Source organism: Eurytemora carolleeae, unplaced genomic scaffold, assembly GCF_000591075.1.
Source record: "Eurytemora carolleeae unplaced genomic scaffold, Eaff_2.0 scaffold73, whole genome shotgun sequence".
In the NCBI taxonomy this organism is placed as follows: Eukaryota; Metazoa; Arthropoda; class Copepoda; order Calanoida; family Temoridae; genus Eurytemora; species Eurytemora carolleeae.
In genome coordinates, this window is record NW_019396049.1 from 27,026 (window position 1) to 52,531 (window position 25,506).

The 25,506-nt window shown below is 33.4% G+C and overlaps 5 protein-coding genes across 5 annotated transcripts in view; 4 read left to right on the forward strand and 1 right to left on the reverse strand.

Moving 5' to 3' along the window:
- Positions 1-1,744, forward strand: part of LOC111704070 (Golgi pH regulator) — a 10,941-nt gene extending 9,197 nt beyond the window's left edge. Inside the window, exons 10-12 of the mRNA XM_023476213.1 lie at positions 58-210; positions 304-430; positions 1,545-1,744. Coding sequence (XP_023331981.1) covers positions 58-210; positions 304-430; positions 1,545-1,744 — 480 coding nt within the window. The remainder of the gene's footprint in view (positions 1-57; positions 211-303; positions 431-1,544) is intronic.
- A 341-nt stretch (positions 1,745-2,085) lies between these two features.
- Positions 2,086-3,027, forward strand: LOC111703912 (vesicle transport through interaction with t-SNAREs homolog 1B-like). The gene is made up of 2 exons (XM_023476003.1): positions 2,086-2,302; positions 2,384-3,027. Exons 1-2 carry the CDS (start codon positions 2,183-2,185, stop codon positions 2,915-2,917), a joined length of 654 nt encoding a protein of 217 aa, XP_023331771.1. The 5' UTR covers positions 2,086-2,182; the 3' UTR covers positions 2,918-3,027.
- On the forward strand, positions 3,015-5,705 carry LOC111703884 (zinc finger protein 91-like). The gene is made up of 5 exons (XM_023475971.1): positions 3,015-3,179; positions 3,377-3,496; positions 3,812-3,996; positions 4,430-4,544; positions 4,715-5,705. Exons 1-5 carry the CDS (start codon positions 3,030-3,032, stop codon positions 5,609-5,611), a joined length of 1,467 nt encoding a protein of 488 aa, XP_023331739.1. The 5' UTR covers positions 3,015-3,029; the 3' UTR covers positions 5,612-5,705.
- A 2,943-nt stretch (positions 5,706-8,648) lies between these two features.
- Positions 8,649-15,684, forward strand: LOC111703928 (diaminopimelate decarboxylase-like). The gene is given in 12 exon segments (XM_023476027.1): positions 8,649-8,771; positions 8,909-9,015; positions 9,265-9,347; positions 9,731-9,847; positions 10,469-10,711; positions 11,209-11,296; positions 11,299-11,362; positions 12,360-12,461; positions 12,758-12,852; positions 15,031-15,112; positions 15,177-15,277; positions 15,337-15,684. Coding segments are annotated over 12 exon segments (1,290 nt in total). The 5' UTR covers positions 8,649-8,708; the 3' UTR covers positions 15,482-15,684.
- Positions 15,685-16,603: 919 nt separating this feature from the next.
- Positions 16,604-25,458, reverse strand: LOC111703877 (mitochondrial import receptor subunit TOM70). Its single transcript, XM_023475959.1, has 15 exons — positions 25,363-25,458; positions 24,922-24,982; positions 23,950-24,637; positions 23,639-23,778; positions 23,188-23,316; positions 22,073-22,156; positions 21,854-21,997; positions 21,065-21,120; positions 20,387-20,482; positions 19,977-20,216; positions 18,415-18,534; positions 18,094-18,124; positions 17,407-17,582; positions 16,985-17,100; positions 16,604-16,905 (listed from the first exon to the last, which is right to left on the reverse strand). Exons 3-15 carry the CDS (start codon positions 24,212-24,214, stop codon positions 16,736-16,738), a joined length of 1,767 nt encoding a protein of 588 aa, XP_023331727.1. The 5' UTR covers positions 24,215-24,637; positions 24,922-24,982; positions 25,363-25,458; the 3' UTR covers positions 16,604-16,735.
- Positions 25,459-25,506: the final 48 nt, after the last annotated feature.

The following is a 25,506-nucleotide window of genomic DNA, read 5'->3' on the forward strand; positions in this document are numbered from 1 at the left end:
GGGGGGGGTATTGAAAATTGGATTTATTTAAAATCAACCTTATATACCTTTCCCTAGGCACATGATCTACAGAACATGAGAACCCGGATAGAATGGTCTCGAACCTTCCAGGGCAAATATTTTAATATTCTTGGATACTTCTTCTCCGTTTACTGTATCTGGAAAATATTCATCTCAACCATCAATATAGTCTTCGACAGGGTTGGGAAGGTAGGATTTTCTATAATTCAAACGAAATTACTTTTTTAAAGCAAAATTGTAAAAAAAATGATAAAATCAAATCTACAATAATTGATTTGTCAGGTTGACCCGATCACGAAAACGTTTGATATATTGGTAAACTGGTTCGGACTGGAGGTTGATGTAACACTCTGGTCTCAGCAGATATCCTTCATAGTCGTCGGTATTATCGTCTTCACATCAACTAGAGGTAAGATCGTCTTTCTCCTTTTACAATTATTTTTTATTCCCATAGTTCAGTTTACATAATTTTTAGTTTCCTCAAATGCTAAAAAATATGATCAATCTGGTGTTATCGCGTATACGGATGTGTGTGGTTCCGCGATTTTGTCCGCAGAATTTAATGACATTTATAATCAGGACTACTGCTGACCATGTCTGCAGAATTTAATGATATTTATAATCAGGACTACTGCTGACCATGTCTGTAGATTTTAATGATATTTTATATTCAGGACTACTGCTAACCCTGTCTGCAGAATTTAATGATATTTTATATTCAGGACTACTGCTGATCATGTCTGCAGAATTTAATGATATTTATATTCAGGACTACTGCTGCCCATGTCTGTAGATTTTAATGATATTTTATATTCAGGACTACTGCTGACCATGTCCGCAGAATTTAATGATATTTATAATCAGGACTACTGCTGACCATGTCTGCAGAATTTAATGATATTTATATTCAGGACTACTGCTAACCCTGTCTGCAGAATTTAATGACATTTATAATCAGGACTACTGCTGACCATGTCTGCAGAATTTAATGACATTTATAATCAGGACTAATGCTGACCATGTCTGCAGAATTTAATGACATTTATAAGCAGGACTACTGCTGACCATGTCTGCAGACTAATGATATTCATAATCAGGACTACTGCTGACCATGTCTGCAGAATTTAATGATATTTATAATCAGGACTACTGCTGACCATGTTTGCAGAATTAAATGATATTTATAATCAGGACTACTGCTGACCATGTCTACAGAATTTAATGATATTTATAATCAGGACTACTGCTGGCCATGTCCGCAGAATTTAATGATATTTATAATCAGGACTACTGCTGACCATGTCTGCAGAATTTAATGACATTTATAATCAGGACTACTGCTGACTATGTCTGCAGAATTTAATGATATTTTATATTCAGGACTACTGCTGACCATGTCTGCAGAATTTAATGATATTTATAATCAGGACTACTGCTAACCCCGTCTGCAGATTTTAATGATATTTTATATTCAGGACTACTGCTGACCATGTCTGCAGATTTTAATGATATTTTATATTCAGGACTACTGCTGACAATGTCCAAGTTCTTTATATCTCTCTCCAGCTCGAAATCCTCGAATATCATCGTCTTATTAAACCCTATCCTAACCTCTTCTCCATATATAAAAGAGAGATGGATTAAGCTGATAAACCAACCCTATCCTATCCTCTACTCAGTATATAAAAGAGAGGTGGAGCAAGCTGATAAACCAACCTTATGATATTTTTTCCAAGCCAATGCCAGACTAGAACTCCATTGAGACGCTTATCCGAACTTTGTATTCTTCCGTGTTCTCTTCTCTGAGAACAAATCTCTCTTCCTTGAGAAACATGTGAATATTTCCTGTTTTCTGAGCATTTAATCCACGAACTAGAATCCTAGCTCTCATCTATTTATCTCACAAGCAATTCATTTCTAAATTAAATCTCAATGACTGTGATATATAATATTTAGGATTTTATATTTAACCTGAAAGATAATTTGTTAAGCATCATTTTCTTTTGGTGCATTTTTTCTTGTTTTTGTTTTTGTAATATGTATGACCCTGTGATACTTTCAGAGAATATGGGTGTCTAGAGACTTTCTTTTTTTGTTGCGGGAAAGGTGTGGAATGGGATTGCACTAAATTATATGAGTGGTGGAATCCGCTTCTCCGACCATGTCGAGCGAAAAGTTTGAGTTTGCTCAGGATGAGTTGGAGACTCAGCTAGAGAACCTGAGCTCAGGAATCCGGAGCCTTGGAACTAGTCAGGGAGAAGCAAAGAAAAGAAATATACAGGTGAGATGTTGAAATCATAAACAATTCTTTTAAGATTTTGTATTTCTTGACATTTTCCATCTACTTTTTTTAATTTTTTAGGTATGTGAAAAATGTTTGGAAGACGGAGAAAAATTAATGGATGAAATGGATTTGGAGGCGCGCAGTGCTCCACTGCAATTCAGAGCAGAGATGATTGCCTCCGTTCGATCCTTTAGGTCAAGGTTTGCACTGCTCAAATCCTCATACAGATCAGTCTCCAGGAGTACTTACGGGTCCGGAGAAACGTCAGAACAGGGTCGTGTTGTCGGAGACGGGTTGAGAGAGAAAGTGATCAACGGAGTCAGAACCTTGGAAAGAACTAGCGAAAGTATCAAGAGGTCTCAACAAGTAGCTATTGAGACGGAGCAAATAGGAGAAGGAATAATTGATGATCTGGGAACACAACGAGAATCCTTGGAGAGAACCCGAACTAGACTGGTTGAGACGGATATTGAGCTGGGACGGAGTAAAAAAATTCTCCGAAAGATGTATCTGAACGTGATCTCCAACAAGATTATTCTTACATGTATAATTCTCATAGAAATAGGAATTCTCATTGGTTTAATTTATTGGAAATTTTTCTCTAAAAAATGATGCATTGAGCAAATTAGTTCTCAAAATAATTTATAGATTATGAAATATTTATATTTAATTATTATGATTATATAAAGCTGTATATTTGTCAATAAAACGTAGTTTCAGAAGAATGATCCAGATGGACGGGTTGGGGGAGACCGAGGTGGTTGATGTCACCATGCACATGGTGGCTCAGGAAAGACACTTCCAGGATATGAATAAAACCTTCTGGGAGTTTAGAGAGAAGAATATGTATACAGATTTAATCATTATTTGCAAGGTTAGTCCAATATTGCTATATCACAGTTTTGATGTTCCCCTGGTTCCCAAGTTCCAAATGTTTCCCTTCTTTGAAGTTGCTTAACTGCTTTTGTTATTGTATTGGAACATTAAAAAAAAACATGTTGGCTTATCTTCTGAAAAATCGTCTTTTTTATCAATAGAGAATAAAGTTGGCTAAAGTTAAATTATTGACAGGATGGGAGTATCCCGGCACATTCAGCAGTCCTTGCCAGATTCTTCTTTCAGTATGAAATAGGATTCATACCAGAGGAGGAACCACAAACCGTCCTGTTTCCAGACTGTTCAATCGACGAGGTCTGTTCTTAATTTCTGTAATATTTTGAGGAATTTTATTAATATTTCTAAAATCCTCTTTTTTATGTTTAAAGAATCGGATTGGATAATTCCAATCTTCATCCCTTTCCCCTTTAAAAGTATTTTTTATTCTGTTCTGTAAATGTCGACGTTTATAAAGTTTTTTTTAAATTTAAAGTTACGAGTGGTTAAAATTAAAGTTTGAAATTCTAACTGACTTTATGATGAAGTTGTTGAATCATTGTCTGTGAACTCCACTTGGATTATGTTTGCAGATCAATCTCTCTATCTTTTTACTGATTTCTCTTTTCTCAGATACTTCTTGCGCTACTGGAAACTTATGCATCTGGTTCCATTGAACCCTGGTATACTCTACTCTGTACCCGGAATAAACCTAAATTAAAAAGAAAACGGAAACCGGAGCAAGCACCGCAGCTCATCCTAGTCCCCCAGCATAAAGAAGAAGCAAGGATGGTGATAAAACCTGATATTTGCGGAGAGTAAGTAAAAAAAGTTTTTATCGGCAATGCTTAGAATCCGGATCAGTGAATCCGAAAGATTTTAGCTTCCTGAACCGCAAAAATATGCGGATTCACGGACCCGGATCCAAGGGGTAAAATATCAACCAAATTTGAACAGGGAGATAATATTTTTAATCAAGTTTTGGCATAAAAATAAGCGCAAAGAGAAATCAAATAATTTGAAACTTCTTTTGTTTAACACATCAGTAAATCTTAATGAAATGATCATGGCCTAGATCCGGATAAATTTTTTTTTCTTTTGCGGATCCAGGATCCGTATCTGGATCAAAATTAAATGGATCCTAAGCACTGATCGGAAATATAAAGTACTTACAATTTAAAATATAATGATTATAATAATTTAACATTTTCAATGGGAGACTAAACCGATAAAGTTGAAAACTCTGTTTAGTGAAGATATGCCGGAAATGGAATTGAAAGATCTGGAAGAGGAGGAGGAGGAGGAGGAAGAGGAGGAAGAATATTCTCCAAAACAGAAGAAAAGACGAAAACCTCGACTAAACAAGGTAACAGTTGAGACAATCGTAATAATCGTATAGCAACATTTGCTTCTTTCTGTCAAGACATTGAGCCTTTAATAAGTAAATAAGGAAATGTTTTCAGACCAAATTTCTATTCTCAGCGAAATAAACATTCCATGTATATTTTAAAATAATATTTGTTTTCTGGTTTTCAGGAGATGGAGACTGATGGAAAAGTGTTCAGGTGTGAAGTATGCCATTACTCTGCATCTTCGAAAACTAAACTTCAAATACATAACAAAAACAAACATCTTAGGCAAAACAAGTACTCTTGTGCACAATGTGAATATCAGGCGAACAAACAGAACGATATGAAGATACACTTGAGAACCGAGCACGGTATAGGAGGAGAAGGACGGAGACATCACTCCTGCTCCCACTGCCAGGAGTTTTCAACCTCGAACAAGAAACTGCTGGACCAGCATATCATTGAGATGCACAAGAACGTGAGAAAGTACCACTGCGACCAGTGCAACTACTCCAGTAACTACCTAAACAATTTTCAGCGGCATCAGAAAGCGCATCTTGGTATCCCGGGAAACTTTCAATGTTCGCAATGTCCGAAAGCCTTCTACGTTGAAGCGAAACTGCGGAGTCATATGCTTGTACATTCAGAGGATAAAAACTTTGTTTGTGATGAGTGTGCCGCAAAGTTTAAACGAAAAGACGATTTAAAAGTGCACATGAAAATCCACTTACCCGACGACATCCGTGCCATTGAAAGAGAAAAGAAACTAACCAAGGTTTGTGAAACTTGCGGGAAAAAGTTTGAAAAAAATTGGAAATTAAAACGTCACATGGTTGTGCACAATAAGGAGCCTGGTATGGATAAAACAGCTCCGAGGTGGCAGAGCACCAAGGGTATCACTATCCCAGAGTATATCGTCCTAACCGCGGATTCTAAGGCCCTGGAGGAGAAGTTTATCGTCCCTGAAAGGATTTCTGAATCCAAGTTTATTGAAACCGGAGAAACCAAGTTTATGACCTCGGACGGAAAGTTTCTCTCTGGAGAGAGAATAGTTTTTAATCAGATTCATTTCTCTGATTCATAGTTAATGTGTCAACAGGTTGAGAACAAAATAGAATGCGTCATAAAACTGTAATTTATAACTCCGCGATGTCGACTTCACAATAGCCTGTAGTGTACAAAAGCTGAACTGTGTAGTGTACAAAAGTTGGACTGTGCAGTGTACAAAAGCTGGACTGCGCAGTGTACAAAAGCTGGACTGTGTAGTGTACAAAAGTTGAACTGTGAAATGTGCAAAAGTCAATCACAAAAGTTTAACTGTACATGCATATTTTTAAAAATATTTCTTCTAACATGAACTCTTAGTTTCCTTAAGATCACGGGTTACCACTCACAAATATGTTAATATTTAATTAGTTATAAAATTCCATACACCAAAATCCATCGTAAATATATTATTTCAAGTAAAAAAGGTGAATTTTGGAACGTCATTTTCGTCATTCATTTCGAGCGGTTATTCCGATTTAAATTTTTGTATCCAATTTTTTAAACATTTAATCTATTTCAATGAAAGGCTCGTCGAATTGTGTTTATTTTTTTCTAAACAAAGTTCTTACTTTTTAAATTTTCATCAGATAAAAATTTGAATTTGACTTAAATATTTTTAGTTGTACAATCTGCACAATCTGTACATTGATTCTAGAATCTTTAAGAAATATTTATATTTAACCTCGATTGTGGGACGGTTTAAAAATATTGGATTTTTAATTTTAATCTTGTGTTGTTCCGGCCTTAATAAGTTTAAACAATCAATAAACTAGAACATTCAGCATCAAATTTAATGGGACTTTTAAAGTAATTTCGACTGACTTATTAATTTTAAGAAGTGTTCACCCGATTAAAACGATTTGAGTAAAAATGAGGATGATATCTTCGTTTTTCTAACTTAAGAAAGTCTTACAAGTTCCCTCTTTGTTTATCCAGCAAAAATCTGTAGGTCACTTCAAGAGAACCCACTATTGAAATAAGAAAATGAGTGTCGCTTGAAATTACTTAATTTAAATTAATTATATTTCTTCAACTCGGTCCATTAATTGCAGTGGCACTATCCAAGTTGTTTTCAATAACAAATTGAGTAAAATATCAAAATATGCCGTAGTTAATCTTATCTGATATTATGTAACTATGTCACAGTAGTGTCTGTAAGAGAACATGTTTACTGTCGTCAACATACTTTGCCGCGCAATCAGTTGTTAAGTTATATATTTAATATTGGTTGATCTACCAAAGAACATTATTTGACCAAGTCTCCGTCTCTATTGGATGAATTTATATATATATTTTATAAATCCAATTAAATATATTTGTTAAATCTAACCCGTATTTTCTTCAATTTTATTCTATTCAGCAGGGGATCTAGCGTTTGCACAGTCCAGACAAAATTTTCTACATTTGAAACTTTCTTGTGTTTATTTTATAAGTTACAAAGTTGTCAATTTAATAAAATGTTTGTGTGTATACGTGTAAGGTGCATATTAATGATTGTCTCTTGTTAAAAGTTGAAATTTTTGAGACACATTGTTTATGAACAAATGAGAACACATGGCGAGCCAAACTAAGACGCAGTGTCAGTTCCAGTTCAGGGGATATTAGTTCCAAACCAGTGTTACATTACTTTTCTAACATTGTGCCTCCCTTAAAACCCCCCTTTTTTTGAAAAAATATTGATACATGTGTTAACCATGTGAAGGTAAACTATTTATCATATACACACTTCCATATTGCAAGTGTTTACAAATTAATTATGTAATTTTCTTAACTGGACTCGTCAGGCAATCCTCTTAATACTGTGGTGTGAAGGGGTGAAAAATAGAGAAAACGTTTCTTAAAAGATGTATCTATATTTTCATAGGATTTATTACAAGTGATATCAAATTTATATATACACTGAAGGCAGTTTTGATAAAAGCTTTTTTATTGAAACTTTTTATATTTAATGTAATACATGCATAATTTCAAGTGACCCTCCATTTATAGAGTGGCATATCCGATGTATCTTTGAAACCTTCATTTCTCCATCGTTTTTCAAGCAAAAAATGCACAAGTCACTTTTGTAGAGATGCCACACATGAACATATCAGTTTTCAAAATGGAAAACATGGATATTTAATGCAATACATGATCAGAAAAAGCTTTGAATCAGAATTGAAATTATGTCTGCAGTCACTTTAAACCTCTTAATTGATTCTATATTGAACTGCATCGTAGGTTTGTGAACTTTGAAGAAATAAGGAAAGTCGAAACAAGATTTATAACCAACATTTCATGACTTGTACAAAAATTGTCATTATTAAATTATTAACTATAAATGCAAAAGGAGATTTATTTATTTAAGTTTAGGAAATGGGCCAAATCTCGGTTTGGAACAAATAAGCAGTTTAAACCAATTTATTAATCGCTCAAACCATAAATAACAAGTTTTTACACGATTTAAATTTTGTGGAAATGTAACAAACAAACGCATGCATGGCGTTAATTTTCAAATAAGCAGTCTGTGTGTTCAAAGTCTAGATGTCTCTTAATATAAACAAGTTTTCAGCTGATGTAAAATTTTTAAAGATTCTAATCTAGTTTCTATTCACTATTGGGCAACTGTGCGGAAGTCAGATCTTTTGTATTGTTGATCACTTCATCTGAGAGCACTAATCCGCATACCTTGTTTATCAACGGATTAAAGTAACTCCTTTTTGAATTCTCTGATTATAAGAGAAACATCAACAAAAAACGCGAGTTGGCGAGTCCGCTGTTTTTCACTGATAAATTTTATTTCTATATTAAGCAGAGAGGAAAATGAAGTATAAATGGAAAATATTCTTCAAATGGAACAATTCATTTAGTTTGTGATGACGACTCAAGACACGACCAAAACTATGAATTTTGACCTAATTTTCCAGAAGTCAGAACTATTGTGAATCTCGGGAACAAGTATTGATCTCCACTTTTTGAAGATATACGGATGAATTTAATTCCTCTCCGATACCCTGAATGGATAGCTTCAATCGAGGGATACAGCATTGATCCTCAAAAATTGCCAATATCGGATATCAAGATCAGCGTTCAAAATAAAGAAATTATTAATAACTACTTTCCAGAAAACTGATCAGAAAACTACTGAATAAAATATGGAGGATATACTGCAACGTGTCGTAGAATTGAATCTCATCAACGATGAACAACCATCTCTGGTAATAAAAAAAAAAAAAATCTTGGTTTATCTTTAGAATTGTACTTTTGATCATTTTTTGATTTAAAGTGGCACAGTGAGAATGTTGGGAAAATTTCTAAAAAATCTTAGAATTTTGGGTATTTTCTACGTCTTAAGGATGTGTTTGATGTTGATTACTTCCATGGTCGGGTAGATTCTTTAAAATCCGCATTTCCTGAACCTTTCTTCTACCATGCCATGGCTGTTAAAGCCAACCCTTTGAGGTAAAAAAATGTGTTTAAATATTAGGATTTGAGTACCTTTTGTATGATAAAGACTAAGATTTATTTTCGAATTTTGAAAATTTTATAAATCTTATCCAAAAATGTATGAGAAAAATGACATAAATCATGTAAATATTTTTGATAAAAGTTTTTTTTTCATGAAAGATTAATATTAAAGTGTACAAATTTTTAAAATAGAATTTCAATTTTTTTCCTTTTCTTGACATAAATCATATATATTATATATAGATGTATAATGAAACTTGGGCTTGAGAAGAATCTAGGGGCAGAATGTGCAAGTCTTCAAGAAGCACTTCATTCATTAGCAATAGGTTATTTATAAATTGTTACTTTTTTACTGGAGGGGCTAGCGGCGAAATTTTAAGTGACCCTACATTTAAAGGGTTGCCTTCACAATTCAGAAAGCTATCTTTAAAAAATTTGTCAAGACGCAAATAATAATATAAAGAAAATATTAAAGTTTTCAATTATGTTTTTCCTATAAAAATTGGCGGATTTAAAGAGGAAAGACAAAAACGAAGATTGCCAGAGCTTGTCTCTTCTTTACGGCAAAAAACGACGATATTACCCGAAAGAGAACCGTTGTTAATTTGGCATCAATCTTTTTGAATGAAGAAACATTGGAACATACAAGTTCTTTTTAGTAACATTTAAAATCATGATAATATGTTGTATTATAAACAGTATTTTATAGGTTTCCCTGCGAACCAAATAGTTTATGATTCTCCTGTAAAAACTATCAAGGAATTGGAAACTGCAATAAACAACGGGTTTTATATTAATCTTGATAATGAACAAGAAGTTTCTCAAGGTTAGTTTCTCTCAAGGTTTAAGAGTAGTCTTGATCAATCGAACCATCAACATCGAAACATTGCACCTCATTCGGAATATATTCAGTAATCTGCCCAAATTATAGCCTGTACTCCAAGACGAAGCTAAATCAGAATTGATATTTGATAATGCGAAATATCTTTTTCTGATCATCTTGAACGTTCTTAAATCAACCTTGATCTTGAATGATTGAATGATTAAGATTAGTAATGTGCAATAAGTTGGTTCGTTTTTCAGGTTGTTGGGACTTTTATAAGATTCTACAAAAAGTAATTTTATAAATTTCAAAATTGTTTATTTTAACATTTGCTTTTGTTTTTACACTAGGCCAAATTTTATATGGAAAAGAAGAACCCTAAACTAAATTGTTAAACCGATAGTTTTTGGTTTGTTTTTCCTTTATTTCTCTAGAATGAAAATATTGCTAAGTTTTATTATTTACAGAATATATATGTTTTGAAATATTAAATTTTTAAATAATATTTTAGAATACGAACTAAAACGATTAACAACCCCAGTTATGACTAACACAAATCTCAATTTAATCAATAAATCTTGTGTCCTATATCTCCTGACCCTAATCCCACAAAGTCTCTTCTAGTTGGAGAATATTTAAAAACCTACCCGGGAACTGTCCCTGTGATTGGTTTAAGGATCAACCCTGTGGTTGGAGCCGGGAATATTGCAATGATATCAACAGCTACTCCACAATCAAAGTTTGGTCTCCCCTTGACGAAGGATACGTGTGAGAGAATCCTCTCCTTGTACCAGAACAATCCTTGGTTAACTGCAGTTCATATTCATGTTGGAAGCCAGGGGGTTCCACTCACAAAATTTGTTGATGGTAAAATAATTTAAATGTACATTTCATACATGAATACAGTAAGCATATGATACAGGGTTACCCACTAAGGAAGAGACTGCAGAGACGACTGTACGGAATTTATACGGTCTTTTTCCTTATATTAATGATTTCCTGTGACAAGAACATTTGTTTTGCCAAATTATTAAATAAGCCATTTAAAGACCACATTCAAGGTAGAAGAATTAATTTGAACTTGGGATCGTCATATTGGAAGAGGTTTAAGTCGTCCTTACAGTCTCATCCTTTGAAGGGATAACACCCGGGTCAGGCCAAAACAGGGTGATTTGCCAATGTGGAACTATTCGGCACATTTTTTGGAGCTAGCCTATCATTTAGATAATGCATCAAAATTTCCAAACTTAATGTTTTAAAATGCTTTACCGATTCATAGTTGGGGGAGAGGGGTAAAGGTATGATTTAATAAATTAAAATATTATTTTTATTGTCCAAGAAAAACGTCCGATTTTTTACTTAAGGAGCAAATGTTTTGATGGATTTCCTGACAAATATTGAGAAGGTTTGTCCAGGACAGATTACAACAGTAGATATCGGAGGAGGATTATCCANACAGAGTCAGCAGAACCAGAGGAGTTCCAGTATATTCAATACAGAAGGAAACTTGAAGAGAAGGTTAGTTTAGTTTCATAGATGAATAAATATACTGAGTGAGCAGAACCAAAGGAGTTCCAGTATATTCAAAACAGAAGGAAACTTGAAGAGAAGGTTAGTTTAGTTTCATAGATGAATAAATATACTGAGTCAGCAGAACCAGAGGAGTTCCAGTATATTCAAAACAGAAGGAAACTAAAAGAGAAGGTTAGTTTCATAGATGAATAAATATACAGAGTCAGCAGAACCAGAAGAGACTGCTACCCTTTTTAAAAAACTTTTTTCTTGCTAATTCTTTTAGTCCTTATGCTTTGGGAGTGTTTTGTTGTAAAACTCCTGAACTTTCATTTAGGGTTAAGGTTTAGTTTTAAGAGATTGGAAAGGACTAGAGTAAAGAATAAAGGGAAAGGTCCGAAGTAAAGGGTATGGAAAGGACAAGAGTAAAGGATAAGGGAAAAGGTCTAAAGTAAAGGATATGGAAAGGACTAAAGAAAAGGATAAAGGGATTGGTCTAAGGAAGCAAGAAGAAAAGGTTAGTTTCATAGATGAATAAATATACAGATCTTTCAGAACAATTTTTCCAATTAACTAGTTGAAAAGATAGACAAATTTACCGATCTTACAGAACAAATCGTTCCTCTAGTTAAATAAAAAAATCTACAGAACTCACAGAACAGACCGTTACCAGGTTTCATAGATAGATAAACTACCGAATGTCATCAAGATCCAGACGATCACGGATGTTCTTAAAGCAACTCGATCATAGATTTCTGGAACAAAATCGGCAAGAAAATGTTTTCCTTTGAAGAAAAAAGTAACCGAATTCTACGCCCTTGAAAATTAATAAAAAGGATTAATTAATTTATATTTATTAATTAATAGATACTGTTTTAATCGATGATATTAGTCTTTAATCTAAGGTTATGACATTACCTAGGATTTTGTTGACAACCCGTCTAATTGTTGAAGGTTCATCTAAGTCTTGAAGACAAAGTCTTTAAAATTGATTAATTCTCAGGTTCCAGTGCTCTTCAGTGGGAAGTACAAGGTTGTTACAGAGATGGGGAGATCCTTGTTTCTGAAGGCAGGAACTAGTTTCACTAGGGTAGAGAACGTCAAGGTAAACATTTTTCCAGTATTTAGTAAAACTAGTGATTGGTCCAGGATTAGATAAAGCTAGAGATTGTTCCAGGATTAGATTAAACTAGGGTTTGTTCTAGGATTAGATTAAAAAAGAGATTGTTCTAGGATTAGATAAAACTAGAGATTGTTCTAGGATTAGATAAAGCTAGAGATTGTTCCAGGATTAGATTAAACTAGAGTTTGTTCTAGGATTAGATTAAAAAAGAGATTGCTCTAAGAATAGATTAAACTAGTAATGGTTTTATGATTGGATTTAACAGAGATTGTTTTTAGGATTGGATAAAAGATCAGAACCCTATAATCCTAACTCATCTTGGGACAAATCAGTTCCCCAGGGAAGCATACCTTCCGCACATCTGGAGACACAGGTATTAGGAAAGAGAAAAACTTAAAACCATTGTTAATTGTGTTAATACCTTATAGTAGATGCAGTGGTCAATTATCAAAAATATATGGGTAGAGTGAGTAAAGAGGTATCAAGAATTTTTCTTCCGATGACACAGTTTTACAATAGAACATTTATGATTTAAATGTCTATTTCTGTGCGAATTGTTTAAACAAGTAAATAATAAAATTTTAGAATTTCAAATTCCAAATAAAAATCCAAATACATGTATTCATTTATTAAGTACAACTGTGTACATGATTTTATGATTACAAAGCCAGGCAGAAGTCACGCCGAGTCTATTTATGGGATAACCCCAAAATATCCATCCTAATTGATTTATTATCTTGTAATATATAGAAATATACTGTATAGAAATTGAGTCTTAGCCGCAAACTCTGATTTTCTTATCCTAAAATCTTTGTAACCCAATGTGCTAGACCTTAGATATTTCAAACTATGAATTAATCTAAGTTTAAAATATCTAAGGTTTACATCAGGTTGGAAACATAAAAAAGATGAGAAAATTTTAGTTTGTGACAAACCCTCATCAGTATATTCAAAACAGAAGGAAAGTATAAGAGAAGGTTAGTTTTATACATGAATAAATATACAGAGTCAGCAGAACCAAAGAAATTTCAGTATTTTCAAAACAGAAGGAAAGTATAAGAGGTTAGTTTTACCAAATCAAATCAAATCAAATCATGAGTGTTAGGGAAAGCTTTAGGCTCCACTCTACAGCTTGGAGTTTCAACATGAATAAATATACAGAGTCAGCAGAACCAGAGGAGACTGCTACCCTTTTTTAAAAACTTTTTTCTTGCTAATTCTTTTAGTCCTTATGCTTTGGGAGTTCTGTTTTGTTGTAAAACTCCTGAAAGGGAAAGGTCTAGAGTAAAGGGTATGGGAAGGACAAGAGTAAGGGATAGGTGAAAGGTTTAAAGTAAAGGATATGGAAAGGACTAAAGTAAAGGATAAAGGGATTGGTCTAAGGAAACCAGAAGAGAAGGTTAGTTTCATAGATGAATAAACATACAGAGTCAGAAGAACCAGAGGAGTTTTATATTCAATACAGAAGAAAACTTGAAGAGAAGGTTAGTTTCATAGATGAAAAATATCCTACAGAACAAATTTTCCAATTAACTAGTTTAAAAGATAGACAAATGAACAGATCTTTTAGAAGAAATTGTCCCTCTAGTTAGTTTCTAAGATGGAAAATTATGCATATCTTACAGAACAAATAGTCCTTCTAGTTCAATTAAAAATCTGCAGATCTTACAGAACAAACCGTTACCAGGTTTCATAGATAGATAAACTACCAAGAGATTGTTCTAGGAATAGATTAAACTAGAGATTGTTCTAGGAATACATTAAACTAGTGATGGTTTTATGATTGGATTTAACTCAAGATTGTTTTTAGGATTGGATAAAAGATCAGAACCCTATAATCCTAACTCATCTTGGGACAAATCAGTTCCCCAGGGAAGCATACCTTCCGCACATCTGGAGACACAGGTGACAGCCTATTAGGAAAGAGAAAAACTCAAAACCATTGATAAACTAGAGCACTATTTTGTGTTAATACCTTATAGTAGATCACAGTGGTCAATTATCAAAAATATATGGGTAGAGTGAATAAAGAGGTAACAAGAATTTTTCTTCCGATGACACCTTTCACATTAAAACATTTATGATTTAAATGTCTATTTCTGTGCGAATTGTTTTAACAAGTAAATAATAAAATTATAGAATTTCAAATTTCAAATAAAAATCCAAATATTCATTTTTATTAAGTACTACTGTGTACATGATTTTATGATTACAAAGCCAGGCAGAAGTCACGCCGAGTCTATTTATGGGATAACTCCAAAATATCCATCCTAATTGATTGATTATCTTGTAATATATAGAAATATACTGTACAGTGTATACACTATACACCTGTAGAAGAAATTGAGTCTTTGCCGCAAACTCTGATTTTCTTATCCTAAAATCTTTGTAACCCAATGTGGTAGACCTTAGATATTTCAAACTATGAATTAAACTAGGTTTACATCAGGTTGGAAAGATAAAAAGATTAGAAAATTTGAGTTTGTGACAAACCCTCTATTCCATAGTAAATCCCGTACACAGGTTATCCATGAAACCATTATTCTACTAGATTTACACTGTTCACTGCTGAAGGTGTGAAGAAGGAAGGTGACGAAATAATGGTGGATGTTGGGGGTCCAATGTGCTTTCAGGTTGAAAATAATAAATACAAAGTTCTCATGATAATAATGTAAATATTTGTTTCAATTGTTTCAGGGAGACTACCTTGCAAAGGAAGTATCTGTACCTAGGCCTGAGATAGGAGATATTATAGCTATTCATGATACAGGGGCCTACACAATGTCAATGTACTGCAGGTTGTTGTTTACAAATAGTCATATATCTCTTGCATATATATAATATCTTGTGTTTACAGGTTTAATTCTATCCGAGCTAGCCCTGTGTACGGAGTGAAGAAGAATACTGAAGGTCGGATCCAGGTTCTCTGCTATAAGGAGAGAGAAACTGTTGAAGAGTGCATGAGGTTCTGGGGGAGAAGTTCTCCTACTCCTGTAGAATAACACAAGTTCAAATTTCCACTTGGATTTATTTTAGTAAGATTAAGATTAAAATTTTATTCATTTTATTCTGGAAAAAAATTGTTATATTTTTTTTTGTAGGAAAAACCATTTTCCTGTAAAAGAATTTTTTTATTGTACAAATTATATGAAATAGTCAAATTTGTAGGTTCTTAGAGACATTGAATAAATTGTGTTAAATTGGACTTTAATCTATTAAGTATTCATAAAATATATGCGAGCTGAATCGGCTGAATCGAAATAGTCAGGATTTCTTTGTAGTTATAAGGGAAAAACCGACTTTTGATAAGTCTAGCATATCATATGATGTGGCCACTTAAGACTCTTTTACTTGTGTCATTTGGTCAGGAGTGGCAAAATTTTTCTCTGTGGTCACAGATTTTTGCACTCTACAACGCGTCGCGCCCTGTACGGAATATTCAAAATAACGATCTCAAACAAGGTTTAACTGGTAGCCTAGGATGTTCTGCTGACCTTTATTCCCAGTTTTGAGAATTTTTTTTACTTTCTTCGTTAAGTCATCCTACAGATACAATTTTTACTATTTTTTTCAGCATTTACGAAAGAATGCACTGTACAGTGATCTCAGTTTTATATCTTCCCAATTTTCAATGTATATGTACAGGCAGGAAGTTCCTCGATAATTTTAGTTTTTACCGTTCACTTTATTTCCCATATTTCTGTGATTAACCACTTGCATAATAATTTAATACACTGTAAAAGTAAAATTTTACACTTTGTGTGTACTGTTTACAACTCAGGTACAACAAATTTGTATTTGAGTTGTTTATTTAAAAACCTGATGGAAAACTTGTTTGTAAAATAAACATTTTGAAAAAAATAATTTCTGAGACGGAATTTTATAAAACGTACTTGCATAATAATTTAATACACTGTAAAAGTACAATTTTACACTTTGTGTGTACTGTTTACAACTCAGGTACAACAAGTTTGTATTTGAGTTGTTTATTTAAAAACCTGATGGAAAACTTGTTTGTAAAATAAACATTTTGAAAAAAATAATTTCTGAGACGGAATTTTATAAAACGTACTTGCATAATAATTTTAAACGCAGTGAAGAGCATGATTAACAATGAAAAAGGCTGAAGAGAGACCAAAATATATTTATTAATAAGCTCAACGTAACATGCTTGTCGCTGGTATTAGTAGGCTCACGACTAGAAATGCAAACAATATTTCTTAAACATCTGATCACCGTAATTTGTCTATGGCAGATTAAACACCCATAACAGGGAGGGTTATACCAAACTTGGCACTAACTGTAATCTGAGCCATGGATGCGTCTCTCAACCCGAACAAATGAGCCATTTCCAGTTCAGTGTTGGCCAAAGGAATAGCTTTGTCGAACAACTCGATCGCCTTTCTCAAGTTGCCACGTTGAACTTCTGAAAAAAAATTCTGTAAAATTTCCAAATAGTTGAAATGATGGGGGGTGGGGGGATAATTTTATGTAAACTGCCTTACCTATTGTTCCCAAGGTTTCATAAGCAAATTCACATTTCTCATCCAGGTCGACAGCTTCCTGCATCAACTTCACTGCTGACTCAACATCTCCTGTGGACTGGAGAGCTAACAAACCCCTTAACAACAACAATACTGATGTTTATTTTTCAACAGATTCCAGGAACTTCATGGTTATGGAGTTCACTATGCAGAATCTTTCACTTGCAACTAAATATTGTGAATATTTTTGCGTTTCTGATGGTTATTTTACAAATCCAAATCAAATCAACTGCATATATGGGGATTGGGGAACCATTACAGCACAAATACCAAAATCAAAAGCCCAGCTTTAATAAAAATATGGAAACACTTGCAGCACAAAGTCAAGAATTAAATAGAATTTTACTTGTTTCAGTCCCTTGTCAGTTTTTTGAGTTGTATACCTGTGGACCAAAAGGTTAGCATTTTGAGGATCTTTCGTCATCGCCTTCTTATAAAGTTCGTCTGCTCTGGCAAACTCCTGCTGGTCGTTCAGAACCTGAGCTGATAATGCGTAGGTTTCTACACAGTCAGGAAACTTTTCAATAGTTTTCTCAAATTCAGACAGAATCTGGTTCACCTAAGACATATTAATAAGTAAAAAATGAAAATAATTTTAAGGTAGTTTTTGATCTGAAATTGAGTTGTACTAATTTGAAGATTAATGGGTAACTTTTTAATAGTTTTCTAAAACTCGGATTGAATCTGAAGACCAGATATAATGAATAGTGATAAGTAGAAGCAACACGTTAAAAATAAAATACTTTTTTATTAGTGCGGCCGGTTCAGGTCTAAGAGAAGTTTTTTTTAATTAAGTCAACGTAGTTTAACTACTTCTAGCTAGCTATTATTACATTAGTAAAAGTAAACAAAGAATATGTAGAAATAAATCAACAAAAGTTATTTTTTAAGGGGGTATATATAAAGTAATATATATATATATAATCAAAAATTGATTTTTATTATTTCTATTGTAGAGTATTGATATTAGAATAAGGGCACAAAAGGTTTAAAGGATAAAATGATCAAACAAATGCGCGATTAAAAAGCAACTTTTTAGTTAGTTTATAAGCAAATATTCTTAATTTTACCTTCGAACTATCTCCAATCATTGATGCTGCTCTGAGAACAAATTCAAAATAAAAAAGTTTCCCAAATTTTCAGATATAAAGTTGAGAATATATCAAACATTAAAAAAAATCAACCTCATATGTGCCAATTCACACATCGTTCCAAACCCAAATTTTAATTTTTTTGATCCTATTTTATTCAGAGCTTTTGAATCCGTCGATTTAAACTTACAAATCCTCGAAACCTTGATTAATGAAGTAAAAATTAGCATAAAAAATTGCGGCTTGAAAATCGCCCATTAAAAGCTAAAATTGAATGTAATGCATAGATTTTGAATGTTCCTGTAGTCCGTGAATAGTTTCTGTGCATATGCAATAGTAAAGGTTGGGTTGAGAGAAACAGATCGGTTAAAGTCCACAATAGCCTTGTTTATATCATCAATCAGAAGATGGACCTGGCCCCTGAATAGGTAATCAAATCAAATCAAATCAAATCAAATCAAATCAAATCAAATCAAATCAAATCAAATCAAATCAAATCAAATCAAATCAAATCAAATCAAATCAAAAAAGGGATTGCTGGCTCTGTGTTCAGAGGTCCAATTCTTTCCAGTGCTTACTTTTTTAATTGTTTGGTTTACAATGGGTTTCAGATTGATTGAACAAAGTGGGCCATATTACAGGTGAAGAAAGTTCCAAACCGTGATTTGTCAAAACCTGACACTGAGTGTCAGGTTTGGGCCAAATGAGCAAAGTTATCTTTTTTATTTGTTACATTTTTAAATTTGTCAGAGAAGAAAAAACCGTCTGCATACTTTAATTCAGAATAGTTGAGGCTAAATTTTTATAACAAAAATTTAAGTAATAAACCCATACAGATAAATATATTACAATTTTTGATGATATTTGATTTCATTTTAGAACTTGTCACATTTGTGAAGCAAATGAAAATTTTGGACGCAAAACACGTTTTGGAACATGTTCCGATTTTGAGATATCTAACAGATTTGAATTAATAATATTTTCAAGCATTTACACAATCTGGTAATAAAACACGTCTTTTGCAAACAGTAGAGTTTAAATAATGAAACAATAAATACGTAAAAAATAATATTTCAAAATATAACGACTTAAAATATTGAAAACTCCTTATATTAATATTTAATTGTTCTTACAATTAAATTAAACAGAAATTTGGGTAATTTTTTATTGAAAATGGAGAAAAAATTATATCAACTGAACTCTCCGTATTCTGTAAATTATGAAACTGCGTTTTGTTCTAAATTGTTGAATATTTCCAAATTATGGATTGGTTCAAAAGTTGGGCTATGTTCCAAAACGCGTCCAAATTCCTAATATGTGCGAAAATGGTTAGGGTTTTAATTGAAAACAAACGATCACTCACAGTTTTAATTTTAGACAAGAAGTAAATAGTGTTATTTGTAGTTCTCGTCGTGCTTAATCATAAGTCGGAAATAGTTTCGTTCATTGATATTTGCACTCGGCACAAGAAGAGTTACTAAAACTAGGTTTTGAACTTAAGCACGGTTTTAAACTTTCTTCTCCTGTATTGCACTGGATCGATTTATTATCGTCAATCATTAAGACTAAGGCTAAATGTTGTTTAAGTAAGTGTCAAGTTCACATGTATGATGTTTGCTAAATTCATTTGGGAAGTTTGATTTGATTTGATTAGGAAGTTTTGTTCATTGCACAAACTTTAAAAAAAATCTAGTTCTAGCTTTCGGATAAAAAGAAAAGGGTTGAAAAACTGGCGAGTTTTCGTTTATTCTCCACACAGTAATAAATAAGCTAAACAACCCCTTACTTAATTCAAGACATTAATTCGCCGATTAAACTGCCATATGTTAGTAAAACAAACTAAAGGGGGTGGTGAATCTAACCTGTGATGATAAATATCTGCATTCTCTGGATCCAACTCCGCTGCCAGAGCAAAATCTGCAAAACTTAACTCCGGGTCCTTCTTGGGATCCTTGCACTGCTGAATGTATAAACTGGCGCGCTTGATAAGTGCGTTGACCTTGACCTTGACGTCAGTGAGGGGATCCTCCACGAGGCAGGAGAAATCTTCCATTGCCTTGGATTGCAACTTCATGAGAATGTAAAAGGTTCCGCGTAATAATCTGAAAATAGAATTTTACAAGCGCAAGTTTACTTTACGAAACCCATTAACCATACTCTGTGGCTTTTCCCGAGTACCCCATGCAGGATTAAACTATTACATATTTCATTTTAGGTTAGGTTAGGGGGGGGGGGGATGCAGCGGAGGTCCCAAATGGGCGAAAGATGATACCTGGCTTTATGTGAATGTTCTCCATTGGAATCAATTTCTTTTGAACACTCCTCAATAATATCATTATATTTCTTTTCATTAAACAGCTTCTTCGCTCTAGAATAAATAGTTTTTTTTAATTACTATGGCATATTAATTAATTAGTACGTATAATTCTCTTAGTATGGTATTCCCTATATCCCCCTCTATCCTCTTCTAAACTACCATAAATCCCTGCTCAACCCTCTACCCTACTCCCTTACTGGAAACAATCGGATTTACTCGTCAAATAAAATCAATATTGTGAGAAATTGAATTTACAGCGCGGAGTTTCAAGTTCGTGCTTAATATATTTTTTTCAGGCTAAACACCTATTAGTTAGTTGTTAAATGAGGAGTTTAAATTAAGGTTCCAGGACACGACCAAATATGAGTCATGTGGTCATACTGAAACACCCTGTTAGTTACAGATTGCGAAATTCATTGCTAGTAGCTTATATTATTAAGTCGTATTACCATTATTAATAATCAAGGAAAACCACGTCAAGTTAGGGATGGTGCCCTGCCCGACCAAACATTTGCAGGGATAATGTCTCGATTATCCAGGTATGATAATTACTGCTGGCAGTCCGCCCGGAACAGAACCATTTCTGGTTCTCTAGTCTTAAACCATGCTCAATGTTCATTGCTCAGTGTTTACCTGATGTACCCGTGTGAAGTAGAATCTCCGGTTTCATTCTCATTATTTTCTTCATCCTTAAATAGAAAATATTAGTAGGCTAAACATTTCTAGAAGTATTTTTTACACTTTGAGAAGTATGTTTCACACTTACAGTTGACATATAAAAAAGTATGTCCAAAATTTTTCTAGAAGTATGTTTTTCACTTTTGAATCAGGTTTACCATTTCGAGAAGCATTCTAGAAGTATGTTAAACATTTCTAGAAATTGAAAGAAACAAATCTTGAAGTAAGGTTAACACTTCTAGAAATAGGTTAACATTTCTATGAGTTTGTTTTACACTTCAAGAAGTATGTTTATCAGTTCTAGAGAAGTATGTTTATTACGTCTTGAATCAGGTTTACAGCTCCGAGAATTATGTTAAACAATAAACACCTCTAGAATGCAGGGTTTCTCATGGAAACAATTCGTGTCATGCTAACTTACTTGCGAATTTCAAATTAAGACAATTTTGGAGAATGATCTAACGATTTATAATCAAAATTAGCGTTCAGAAATAAAATTTAATTTTCACGGAACATCCCACCATCATATAACAAATATTTTCCCTCTCCAATACTCTAAAAAAATTTGTGCGATAAGAATTTTTTTAACAAGAGTGATGCACAAACAGCTGTAAAACTAAACTTTTAAAAGTTTGTGAAAAGAAAGAAGTTGAGTTTAGTTCTTGATCTGAATCTGTGTTTTCATTGGAAGATTTCAGGATCTTAGTTTAGGTAGAACGGATACTAAACATGACAATCTCTAACCTGTCCCACGGGATGGAGAATAGGATCATTTGAGAATGACGAGAAGTACTGTGTAATAAAATGTTTTGAGGTTAGAACAGGATCTCTCTGTTTGGAGGCTAAAGCAGCCTCAGCTCTACCCAGCTCCCGGAGAACCTGATCAACCTGAAAATAAAACACAAGAATTAGATATTAAACAACCTTATTATGGACTTATTTTTTGTTGTAAAATATTCTCACCATAACAAGATGTTCCTGCTTCTGGAATCCTTCAAGTAAACAAACAGATGTTATATCTTCAACACATTGTTTCAATTTATCAACCTATTAATACAATTGGAGAATAATAGTCAGGATTTGATTGGAGATTAATCGTCAGGATTGGATTGGAGATTAATCGTCAGGATTGGATTGGAGATTAATCGTCAGGGTTGGATTAGAAATTAATCGTCAGGGTTGGATTAGAAATTAATCGTCAGGGTTGGAGATTAATCGTCAGGGTTGGATTAGAGATTAATCGTCAGGGTTGGAGATTAATCGTCAGGGTTGGATTAGAGATAAATCGTCAGAGTTGGATTAGAGATTAATCGTTAGGGTTGGAATAGAGATTAATCGTCAGGGTTGGATTGGAGTTTAATCGTTAGGGTTGGATTGAAGATTAATCGTTAGGGTTGGATTGAAAATTAATCGTTAAGGTTGGATTAGAGATTAATCGTTAAGGTTGGATTGGAGATTAATGTATCTGAAAGGTTTGTGTACATGTATCTGAAATGTTTGTGTACATGTATCTGAAAGGATTGTGTATCTGTATCTGAAAGGTTTGTGTACATGTATCTGAAAGGTTTGTGTCCATGAATCTGAAAGGTTTGTGTCCATGAATCTGAAAGGTTTGTGTATCTATCTGAAATGTTTGTGTACATGTATCTGAAAGGTTTGTGTACATGTATCTGAAAGGTTTGTGTATCTGTATCTGAAAGGTTTGTGTCCATGAATCTGAAAGGTTTGTGTATCTGTATTTTAAAGGTTTGTGTACATGTATCTTAAAGGTTTGAGTACCTGTATCTGAAAGGTTCGTGTACATATATCTGAAAGGTTTGTGTACATGTATCTGAAAGGTTTGTGTCCATGTATCTGAAAGGTTTGTGTACATGTATCTGAAAGGTTTGTATCCATGTATCTGAAAGGTTTGTGTACATGTATCTGAAAGGTTTGTGTACATGTATCTTAAAGGTTTGAGTACCTTTATCTGGAAGGTTTGTGTACATATATCTGAAAGGTTTGTGTACATGTATCTGAAAGGTTTGTGTACATGTATCTGAAAGGTTGGTGTACATGTATCTGAAAGGTTTGTGTACCTGTATCTGAAAGTCTTCAATCTTCATTGCCTGCTTTCTTAGTGTCTTTGCTCTTCTATCCAGAGCCTTGACGTACTTATTGTTCAGGTTCAGAGCACTGTTACAGTCAGTCATTACATTATCTAGGTCCTGCAGTTAAAAATTCTTAAGGGGAATGTAGACGAAATTTTAGTAATCCTCCATTAATTGAGTACCATGTCCGATTTATAACGGTACTCTTTATTCTTTTATCAGATCAAGGATATTGTTCTAGCTAAAAATCGTTTACATCGCTTACTTTAAGTTGTCGGTACTTAGACTGGCGGACCGATGGAGATAAAAGTTAAAGGGGTACCGTTGCCACTCTTTTATTACGTCTACAGAATCAAATATGAATAAAATGAATGTAAAAGATGTACTTTTTAGTAAAATGAATAGGTTAAAAATGTTAACTGAGGAACATTACACTAACCTCCAGTTGATCGTATGCAGCTGCTCTGTTCTGATAAAATGTTGATAATTCCATCTGTTTCTCAACAGGGCAGGTTTCTATAGCTTCAGTGTAACATTTAATAGCTTGCTCGTATTTCCCACCTCGGAAATATTTGTTCCCTGAAATAGTGAATATATTACTTGAACGGAAGTGAATTCTTTGTTGAATTTTTATCATGTGTCTTTAAAATAAATATACTTCTTTAGAAAGATATCAATTGTGGAAGGCCACAGTTAAATGTTTCGTGAAAATAAGGATTGATAATTTCGCAATTTAACTTAGATTCATACCTCTGTTTTTAGCGGCAACAGCACGTTCTAATGGATCAGTTGGAACCTCTTCGACATCTTCTATCGTTACTTTATCTTTTTTTACAGGAGTACTACTGCTGGAGCTGACAGCTTCAGGTTTCTTTTTCTTCTTTCCATCTTCTCCAGGTCCAAACAGTATATAGGCTAGAGCAGCTGTAACCGGTACTCCAATAGCCAGGGCGTAAACCCACTTAGGAACTCCAGCGGAGGAATCTCCCGGGGCAACAGCTGCATTGGTTGCCATCTTCTCTGAAACATTTTAACAAAATGAAAGGTAACATGTCATGCAGAGATGAAAGACTGGTGAAAAGTTTGTAAAATAGAAACTTAAAGATTTGAGCTAAATCTACGTGAATTAATTCCACCGACTTCCGGATAAATCAAACGTTTTGATATTAACAAGAAAACATATTATGCCATTGGTTGGAAGAATGAATATTTTATCGATAGATTTTTACTAAATATAGAATAATTTAAACATATATTCTTTGTATTGAGATCTGGTAATGTTAGTTGTTTATATACATGAGAACTGGTTCCTGGTTCCAAGAGTTTACGGTTTCCGTCCTTTCCTGGTGGAGACAGGTTTCTTGTCGATGATGGAACCGAACACCTTGAGCTTGAGGTTGGAGTTCTGAACAAACTTCGATAATCCGTCACTTTTTACCTGGAAAATTTCAGTTCAGATCTAGAATTTATTAAATATTATATTTTCAGTTTAAAAACCTTATTTTCACAGCGTGGGAAAAAAATTATAAGGTTGTTAATTTTTCGTAAATATTTTTGTGGTTCCAAGCCAGAATTGATTTATTCCTTCAAAAGAATTATTACTTCTGTTACTGTGCGCATTTGTACTGAAACTACAAAAATAAGCGACTTCTTTGAAAACTGTTCTTACTGGAAGAAGAAAAATTCTGAAAAAAAAAAAACAATTTTACGAAGTTTAAATACCTGAGTATTAGATGCATCTATCCTCGCAAGATTAACACAACGCTTCAAATGTCCAATTCCACTGAAATAAATTTAATTGACCCTGATGGAAAACCAGTGCTAAATCCTGTTATGATGCCAATCCAGATTCAACAAATTAACATTTGAAAAATAATTTATTAATTTGTTCAGTAAAAAACTTCTGAATTATTCTTATCTTTCTTCCTTTTTTTGCCGTCACACGATTAACTATTGATGATTCCAAAGGGTTTTACAGATATCTCGATATTCAACATTTTGAGTTGAGAGATTATTTTACATATTTTGATTGCTTTTTTTGTCCCGTGAATCCGGAATCAGGGACCCAAAATTTTGTGAATCCAGCTTGTGAAGATCAATAGTGACGTGAAAACTTAAAATTGTAAAAAAAATTAAGATAGAATGATTAAAAATTAAACTAACATGTTCGTAATATCTCTACAGCTGCTGAAGTCTATACTGGTCAGGGTTTCCGCAGTGCTAGATTCTGTTACAAAGAACAGATTAGTAAACGGAAATAACAACAAAAGAAATAAAGGAGTAGATTTGCTAAAGAATCTTCCCTCA

Excerpts from the sequence above, each read along its gene's own strand:
- LOC111703912 (XM_023476003.1), top strand. The coding sequence starts at position 2,183 with ATGTCGAGCGAAAAGTTTGAGTTTGCTCAGGATGAGTTGGAGACTCAG. Across the intron at positions 2,303-2,383 it reads CAAAGAAAAGAAATATACAG|GTATGTGAAAAATGTTTGGA; the intron begins GTGAGATGTTGA and ends TTAATTTTTTAG.
- LOC111703884 (XM_023475971.1), top strand. The coding sequence starts at position 3,030 with ATGATCCAGATGGACGGGTTGGGGGAGACCGAGGTGGTTGATGTCACC. Across the intron at positions 3,180-3,376 it reads ATTTAATCATTATTTGCAAG|GATGGGAGTATCCCGGCACA; the intron begins GTTAGTCCAATA and ends AATTATTGACAG. Across the intron at positions 3,997-4,429 it reads AAACCTGATATTTGCGGAGA|TGAAGATATGCCGGAAATGG; the intron begins GTAAGTAAAAAA and ends AACTCTGTTTAG.
- LOC111703877 (XM_023475959.1), bottom strand. The coding sequence starts at position 24,214 with ATGGCAACCAATGCAGCTGTTGCCCCGGGAGATTCCTCCGCTGGAGTT. Across the intron at positions 21,121-21,853 it reads TTCTCCATCCCGTGGGACAG|GATGAAGAAAATAATGAGAA; the intron begins GTTAGAGATTGT and ends TTTCTATTTAAG. Across the intron at positions 20,217-20,386 it reads GAACATTCACATAAAGCCAG|ATTATTACGCGGAACCTTTT; the intron begins GTATCATCTTTC and ends TTCTATTTTCAG.